General features: G+C 35.9%; 1 protein-coding gene across 1 annotated transcript in view; it reads left to right on the forward strand.

The window, feature by feature from the left end:
* Positions 1 to 8,365, forward strand: part of RFT1 (RFT1 homolog (S. cerevisiae)) — a 14,695-nt gene extending 6,330 nt beyond the window's left edge. The window contains exons 8-13 of the mRNA XM_009577500.1: positions 359 to 409; positions 1,820 to 1,950; positions 3,199 to 3,343; positions 5,626 to 5,731; positions 7,056 to 7,305; positions 8,201 to 8,365. Of these exons, the coding sequence (XP_009575795.1) occupies positions 359 to 409; positions 1,820 to 1,950; positions 3,199 to 3,343; positions 5,626 to 5,731; positions 7,056 to 7,305; positions 8,201 to 8,365 (848 nt within the window). The remainder of the gene's footprint in view (positions 1 to 358; positions 410 to 1,819; positions 1,951 to 3,198; positions 3,344 to 5,625; positions 5,732 to 7,055; positions 7,306 to 8,200) is intronic.
* Positions 8,366 to 9,184: the final 819 nt, after the last annotated feature.

The raw sequence follows: 9,184 nt of genomic DNA on the forward strand, positions 1-9,184 counted from the left end.
TTGTCTCACCCCGGGAGTTTTCCTACTTGTGCCCTCCCGATTCTCTCCCTCATCCCACTGGAGGGTGGGGTGAGCGAGTGGCTGCGTGGGGTTTATTTGCTGGCTGGGGTTAAACCACGACAACTATTTACAAAATTGACTTAAAGCTTGAGAAAGCTGGGGAGGGGTGTGGGCATGCGACTTCCAGAGATTGTTGCCAGCAGATGTTACCAACCTGAATGAAGTTTTTGAGGGTATTCTGAACTAGGTGCTGTCCCCTTTGACTTTGTCTCTTGAATACTTAATGTTGGAAGTGCCTGAACAAGTATTGGGAAAGATTTAGGGACTTGTTCTTAAGTTCTTTATTTTGAACTTACAGGTGAACGATATGTGATGACTTTTTTGAACGTGTTAAATTTTGGAGATCAGGGTAAGTGTGATGGTGTTGTGGAATGGTGGCACAGTTTTCTTAGTCACTGCTCTTTAGATGGTTCTGAAAATGACTTAAAGTATTTGAAGATAACTTGAAAATCTGAGATGATTTCAAAGCCTTTGTGACTTTGAGATACATTTCAGAGAATGATTGATATAGATTTAGAAAATAATTTAATTTAAGATCCGGATTTTAATTTTTTTGCTGTGGGTCAAAACTTTCCAATTGGATATGCAATACAGTGTATCTTTTTTTTTTTTTTAGAAAAGAACTTCATTAGTATCTGATGTGTTATAATTATCTGTCTTCAGTTCTTGTAATTCTGTTTTCCTGCTGTTTTCTGTCTTCCTTTTGAATCTGTGTTAGCTGTTACGGCAAGAACATCATTGTTCATAGCATTGCATCTCAAAACTGAATTATGTTCTGTAAAAGAATTCAGTGTGGTTACAGAGTAACGTATGGCAGTAGCCATTCAGATGACTGAGGTGCCAGCACCTTGGGTCTTTATAGCTTGGGGAAGGAAAATAGGCTGTAATTGTTGGCCCACTGTTAGAAGTTTCTTGGCTTGTTTGAATTACTTTTAATTGCTGGCAGTAGTATGTTCCCCCTTAAATACTGAGTATATGTGCTTGCCACTAGTAACTGCAGCCACTTCTGATCCTCCTCTCCTGCAGAACAATTGAGCTGCCTCTTACTTGAAGGGTCTTTAAAAGAGCAATGAGTACAAAAATGCCTGTACTCTCAAAATGTTGAGAAACATTGGTTCCAAGTCCTATGAAATCAGCCAGAACCTTATTCTGTTATTTCACTGTGAATATGTAAAGCACTTATCCATATGCCTGACTTTATATGCTCTCAATGATTGTACCGTGTGTGTGTATATATATATATACACACACATAGATGTCTTAGCAGGTTTGGAGCAATATCCTGCTGAGGATGGAACTGCCGGTAAAATGTCATGTAGGATTGCTCTTCCACTTCAGTGAAAGTAAAAAGAAAGAACAACTTCATACTGAAAATAGATATCTTTCTCTTCTCCTGTATCAGTAAATCCCTACATTCCTGTTCTCATTCAGTGAAATTCATCAGGATCTTCTAACTTCCTCTACACTAAGAATTTTAAGTGTAGTTTGGTACTGTTACTAGATTCACATCTCAGTAGTTGATGCTTTTGTCCTAGCTTTGCCATCTAGGAACAAGCCTTGTAATTTTGAGCTGTGGTTGCTGTGACTGTCAGAATTTTTAGGGAACACTGCTTTAATGTTGCACTAAGTTCCACTTGTTTTCTCTTTGTTCAGTGGAAATCTTAAATTAGAATTCATGTAATTGTTGAAGACTTGGAATTAAACTGTATCTAAAAAAATTACAGGTTGCTGCTATGGTTTTTTGTTTGTTTCTTTTAAGGTGTATATGATACCGTGAATAATCTTGGTTCACTGGTGGCCAGGTTTATCTTTTTGCCTATTGAGGAGAGTTTTTATGTCTTTTTTGCTAAAGTGTTGGAAAGAGGGAAGAATGTAAAGGATCAGAAGCAGGTATGTTTATTTTGGATTAATTACGTGTCAAATGCTTGATTTATATTACAGATAAGTTGCATCACAGAACTGTGATTGACAGAATGTGTGTTTAAATTTGAGTATAAAGGCTGTTAAAATTGAAAAGTTGAAGTGGTGAACGAAAATGTCAAGTGAGGCTGAATCAAAAAGAAAAGAAAATAGTAAAATGCTAATGAAATAGGAATTAAGATATTCAGTGGCATAATACTGCCTTGTATTATAACTGAAGTTAACATCATCTGCTCCAAACAGTGTGATGTAAACCCTAGTGTACCGTGTATTTGCAGATATACTTAGGCAGTTACTTAAATCATGAAAGCATGCTATTTCTATCAAATAAATGCTGTCTGAAAATATTTGACTTACTTGAAAATATAAGTAGTTGTTAAGTATTAAACAGTAATGTTTCCAAAGAGTGCAGTTTTGGGATGAAAAGAATTGCATTTTTCTGGAGCTTTTGAATTGTATGTGGAATGTCAATGGTTAAACAAACGAGCTTTATTCCACAAAGTAATATTTGTGCATGCTTTAGGAAAGAAGTTCTTGATCAGTCATGAAGGTCAGCCTGGGCTTTTGTCTGATACTGTGACAACTTTGTGCAGTAATCCTGCTACTTGCGCCGTAGCACACAGTTAAACAAATTCCATGCTTCAGGTCATTGGTGGGCTAAGAAAGATGTACGTGTATGTATATTTTATACATAGTGTACCTGATATATGTAACCGGCAAAATAGTTATGAGTTTTCACTGTATGTACTGAAATTACATTACATTACAAGAATTACAAGAATGCTTCTTGTAATGAGGTAGTAGAACTGACAAGTTGCTTGTTCTGGTGTGGCAAATCCTGTAGTCCCACGCAGCAGTAAAAATCTGACCCTCCTGGTGACTCAAAACTGTGGCCTTGGGCAGATGCCATGTGCTCTTCTTTGCCATTTACTAACTGATAAACAGGTGCAAGTGCTGTTTGCACATTTCCTTGAACAGACGTGTTCATGGCTAACATTTGTGTAGAATTTGTAATGTGTAAAACATAGAATGGAATAATAAGTTTTTAAAAATTGTTTGAAGTTAAGACCATGTGTATGGATAATTCAGTTACAAAGGATAAGTTTCACACCTTTTTACACTGTGCAAACTGATTTTTTTTCTGTGAAGTAGCTTTTCTGTGTGAAAATAACTATTATATTGATTCTGATTCATGTAATTGACTACAATTTTTTTCAGGGTGATGTTGCTATGGCTGCAAATGTATTAGAATTGCTGTTGAAACTTGTGCTTCTGATTGGCCTTACCATCACAGTTTTTGGCTATGCCTATTCTCAGCTGGCTCTGGATATTTATGGAGGCTCAATGCTCAGTGCTGGAACAGGTAAAGATTTATAGAACTGGCAAAGAAGCCACTCTTTAAAAAGAGAAACTGCAGCTATGATGAATTTTTGGGTAAATCAGCAGAATTTTTTTTCTGTAAAACACCTGTTGCAATCAGTGACTTAGTTTGTCTGAATCCAGAACTCATGCCTTTGTAATAGCATCTTTAATATGTAGTCACCTTAAACTAAAATATACTGAGGAGCTCTAAATAAATATGATCAGGTTTGGGGCTCTACCTTCCTGCAATTTCACATTGTTGGAAAAGAACATTTTAAAGGGTTGTTTGACTACTCCATGATGTAGAATTGCTAGCTCCAGCTGTTTAAAACAACAACAACAAATCCCCCCAAAACCCATACAACAAACTGGAACCAAAGAGTCCATAGGTTTAGCATAGAAACAATAATGCTTTTTTTTTTAATAGTGCTAAACCATATAATGGTAACAATCTTGCTATAGTTGTACATACTGAGGGGTAGGTTTTACAGATCTGTCCACAGAAGCAGTCAAGGAATTTGTAGGTCACCTTGGATTTTTCAGGAGAGAAAGTAGATGTTCATTTAATTCCTTCTTGAAACATAAACACACAAATTGTAGCCTGGAGTTTTCTTGGGTTCTTTCAGTGGTTTGTCAGTTGACCTACATTAGCTCCTGCTAGAAAAAACAATCTGTCTTCTGTAGCTGAGCCCTGTGTAATGTCTCAGTTCCTAGCTGATCTCTCTTAGGTGAAGATCTAGCAGCACCTCAGAGGAGCTTTTTTGTTGCATTTCTGTTGGGAAATTTTGTCTGTGTGCCATTGTGGGAGAGTTCTAGCTTGCATTTTCCATTTCACATCTATTATAACTAAGATAAAGTTACAGGGAAGATGAAAGCATGAGACAGTATATTGTGTTGACGACAGTTGCACCTGTTAGAGTTCTGCACCTTCAAACCGTAACCTTGGAATATTGCTTATTGGGTATTAAAATTAATTGCAATTACTTTATTCAGTGTTAAGATCATTTGATATATTCTAACCCCATGGACACTTTCCTATTTTTAAATGTTAAGCATTTAGATATTTTTGCTTTAATAATTGCCCTTGCATGTTATTTGGAAGATGGTGCTTGATTTGTATAGTGATTTTAAGGAAACCCCTGTGTCTGCGTAACCAAGAAAAAATGTTAATAACTTTTGCATGTTGTTTAGAGCTGTCTTGCTGCTGGTTCTATCAGATTTGTTTCTAATTTTGAAAGCCAATGTTGTGAAAGATTGTCATTCTGGACCTCGGCAGCCAACTCTTTTTATGAAGAAAATGTTTTCTGTCCCTCTTTCTCTTCAAGAATGAGTGCCTGGGCATAATCTTTTAGACATGCTTACTTGACTGAAAAGAACTATGTTTAGGAATATGGATGCAAGTCAAGTGACTCACAAGTAATTTTATTTTTTTTAACCTAATGATAATGTGTGAAAATGAAATGTTGAGCATGCATACTGACTTACTTGACCAGATATTCATGGATATATTTATTTGGATATGTTTTTTTTTCTTTCTGAGTGCTCTGTAGTCTAATGTTTTTATGCAAACTTGAAAAAGTCTTCAGCTCTGTCCCACGTTTGCTTACTGGGCGGTTGTTCTTCAGAACCGAAACAGGAGTCGTCTCGGTAATATGAACTGCTTTGCTGCCGCCAAGAAGGAATATTCATGGATGCACGCTAACTTGTTAAAAAAAGAGCATGGGATTTTTTTCCCCGTGTTACAGTCTAAAGGACAAGAAAAAGATTAAGGTCTGAATGGAGAATATTGAAGTCATGTATAAATTATCTGTGAACCATAAAAATCTGAGTATCATTTTTCATCTAGCACGGTTTTGAATGTATTGAACAGCCTTTCTGTTTTTCTTACTGTTGTGTTCAAAATACGCATTTTATTGCTTTTAGTGCCTCATAATGACTATTGGATTAATTTCCACAAATTTCTGTACAATAGAAGATTTGGGTTATGATAAACATTAATTTTTAATTAGGAAATCCCTTTTAATAAAATACTTTTTTTGATGGATATCTTCTCTGTTACTCTAACAATTGCTATTCTTGACTGTTTTGGGGTTTATTTTTGTTTTTATTTGACTTGTTTATTTGTGTTCTTGTCAAGATATCTAGACAGGAAACTTGTTCAAATGAACTTAAGTTTCCATTATCAGTGATAACATTACAACTTTTATCTCTTAGTGAGTGTAAAAACAAAGTGGTTTTATAGAAGAAATAGTAATCTACTTATCATTCTAATGTGTTTTTTAGGTCCAGATCTCCTCCGATGTTACTCTTTATATGTCCTATTTCTTGCTATCAATGGAGTAACAGAATGTTTTACATTTGCTTTGATGTGCAAAGAAGAGGTAGACAGGTAGGAAATGGTGTCCTCAGAATATTCCTGTAATTAATCTGCGTATGGTTTGCTTGGAGTTCAGAATGTAAACAGGACAATTGTTCTGCATGGATATGTGCTTGGAAATTCTTTTTTCCCAAAGAGCAAATTTTTCTGCAGTCACTTTAAGAGCTATGTTTGTTGTCTCCAGAGCCAGGTGCAACAGATGGGCAAGCAAACAGGCACTACTTTTGTTTTTTACATGCTTGTATTTGTTGATAAACATTGATCATCTTAAAAATTTATTTGTAGTGACCTTATAAAGAGATCGGTGCATTTGAAATCAGCATGAAAATATCCTACCCCACTGAAAACTAACTCCCTTAGTTAGCTGTCTGCATGTAGATTTAGATGTAGAAGCTTTAGAAAATGTTTAAATTTTTAAATGTTTGGGTCAAAAGGTTAGAAATCAAGAAATAAAAAGATTGTTGAATTAACTTTTGGTACATCACTAACTGGAAAAGTAATTTGAATGTGAAGCCTTGTTTTCTGTACATATGCACTTGAAGGTACGGTTTTTAAGACAAACTATCACTTAAAACTCATTAAAACTTTTCATGTACAGTTACAGGTACACTTCTGAATGATCTAAACTGTGGGTCAGAATTATCTGAGTAGATAAGTGGTTTACCTACTTTAAGTAGGACTAGAGGACTTCCTGAGATCCCTTCCTGTCTGGATTATTTCTTGATTCTGTGTTCATCCTGGCTTATTGACTTTGAAGCCTGGTTGCCTTCCCAGTGCTACCATCAAGGTTTTTTTGCTTACATAGCGGCTGTCCCTTACGAGGCCTTTCGAAATTAATTTCAATGAGGTCTACTTTCCACAGTCAAAGTAGTATCTTTTTAGACTTAGCAAGGGCTGCTTTCGTGACGCCTTTAAAGTGTGAACTTGTTTTCAAAGCCACTGTTTGGAGCAGAAACTATATAAAGTGTCGTCTTGTTGAGCATTATTTTTCTTTAATAGACACCTAAAATAAAATAGCAAAACGTCCACAGGTTTTTACATTACTAATCGTTGCTACTAAATTAGACTTTCTGAAATGAGTATACAGCTGATAAGTAAAATAGATTTTCCTTCACATAATGTAGTTCTTGGTTTAATTTGTTTGATGGATTCATTCTTTCAATGAATTTTTTTATTAATGTCTCGGTTCTCAAATTTATCTTCTTCCATTAGAAGATGGTAAGAGAATTTCTGTTCCTCATTTTAGAAAATAAATTGTGGTATTTCTTCAAAGATAAAGTTAGTAAATAAATACTGTAGCTGTATACATTGTTAAATTGTTCCTTTTTTTTCCTAGGTACAATTTTGTTATGCTGGCCTTGTCCTTCACATTTCTGTGCATCTCTTACTTCTTGACCCACTGGCATGGCAGTATAGGCTTTATCCTTGCCAACTGCTTTAACATGGGTATTCGAATAGCTCACAGCACCCACTACATCTATGATTACTTCAAAGAGAGCACTTACAGACCTTTGACAGGCTTGCTTCCCTCACCATTTTTGGTATTTGTTTATATCATAAGTGGAGTAATCACTGGTTTCTCAGAGGTAAGCATCTATCTTGGATTTTACTTTCACTGTGAAAGTTAGTGTCAAATGACTTTTGTGTCCACAAGCAGAGAAATGCCATTAGCAAAAAAGGCTGATGAGGATAGGCTGGAAACCTTCCATTGCAGGCAGGGCAAGATACAATATAAAGAGATTTTATCTTTGATATGAAGTCATCTCTGCCACCTGTAGAAGGTTTGTCTGACAAGTAAAATAAAATATAACACATTTCTGCTGTCTGTAGATAAATCCATGTCCTTAGTTCTTAATAATAATTCTGATTTTGCACAAAAAACCTGTTATTAAAAATTCTGTAATAAAAAGCAATAGAGGAAAATCAAGCAAAACAAGAACAGAAACAAAAATTGCCAAGAGCACATTTATCACATTTATTCAGACTACAGGGTGGTAATTGTGCAGGCTAATTATTACGGAGATGGCAGCATTTCAATCTGCAAAAATTTGACAGATTGAAAATCCATTATGCCTTAGAAAGGAGAGCTTTATATTTTGGAATGGGAGATTACCAGTGGGGTTTTGTTAGAAAATAGCCTAGTACGTTACTGCAAAGTGGCAGACTTGTGTGATAGCACCAGCAGAGTTTTCGTAATATCTCAATTAATGTATTTCTGCATGTCAGATAATAGTAACTTCCACATTTACCAGGTATCTACTGAATGCTTATTTTTTGCTGACAGAATTTTCTTAAGAAATCAAGTGTTGTGACTACTAAAGATGATTTATTGTAGGACCAGTGCATGTGGCAAAACTGCGCTCAGCTTAATGGTGGTATTAGCATGGTCAAGAGAGGTGTTGGACCTTATTTGTTATTGAGACAGTATATCTACTTTTTGCTCACCAGTTTTCCTGCAATTGCTTGTTTCCTTTGTTGTAGGTATTCTTCTGCTGCGATAAGGGTTGGATGGCAAGGCTGATTCACATCAGCATGGGTGCTCTGTGCTTTGCAGCAACCACTGCTACTATGTTCTGCACAGAGACCAAGCTGATCCACTTTGTCAGAAGCCAGTTTCTCTCCCGGTATATGAAGAAAGGAACATGAAATGCTCGTGTGCAGAACAGTTCTTGTACATGATTGCAGTAAAGGGCTGTATTTTTTGCATAAGATCTGTATGGAAAAAGATTTCCACATGTGTTTATTGGAAGCATTGATATTGGAGCGGCAATGTAAAAGGTTGCCACTTGAATATTATTTTGTCTTCTAAACTGATCAGTACAGTGAAAGAGCGCTGAGTAATTTTCTCCATATGCATCATTCTTTTCTAAGCTTTTCTTCAAATGGCCTCTTTGGTAATGAATGAAGATCTAAGATACACCCTTCTGACATAACCTAGTTGACAGACTTCATGTAGAGAGCTCCCATTCTTACCACTGGGGAGTACAGGTTTGAAGGCATCCTATGGCTTACATCTTAAGATGTAATTAAGAATGCCCTTATTTGGCACAGTGTGCTGCTTAACTGGTTAGAAAATAAATGGTCTGACAAAAAAACCCCAACAAAACCTACAAAACAAAAGAAAGCTAAAGAAATCACTAGAGCAAGGACCAATAGCAGTAGAACTGTTACTGAAGTAGAACATAATGCAGTGCAGAGAGATTGTCAGTGTTTTGAAGTGTAAAGCGGTGAACAGGAAGTTCTGACGTTTACAGGTAAAGTAATGGAATACACAGCATGTGTCCATGCTATGCAAGATTATTTCATTCAGCATTTCATTCATTTATGAGGGTATTGATTAACTTGTCAAAAATACTCTGAAGCCTTAGCTAAAAGAAAAAAGGGGTTTTGAGCAGTGTTTTACAGAAGGTGTTAAGTACAATCACACTGACGCTGAAGTTCCAGAAGATTAATCATAAAACTTCT

The sequence above is a fragment of the Fulmarus glacialis genome, unplaced genomic scaffold (assembly GCF_000690835.1).
Source record: "Fulmarus glacialis isolate BGI_N327 unplaced genomic scaffold, ASM69083v1 scaffold14295, whole genome shotgun sequence".
NCBI lineage: Eukaryota > Metazoa > Chordata > Aves > Procellariiformes > Procellariidae > Fulmarus > Fulmarus glacialis.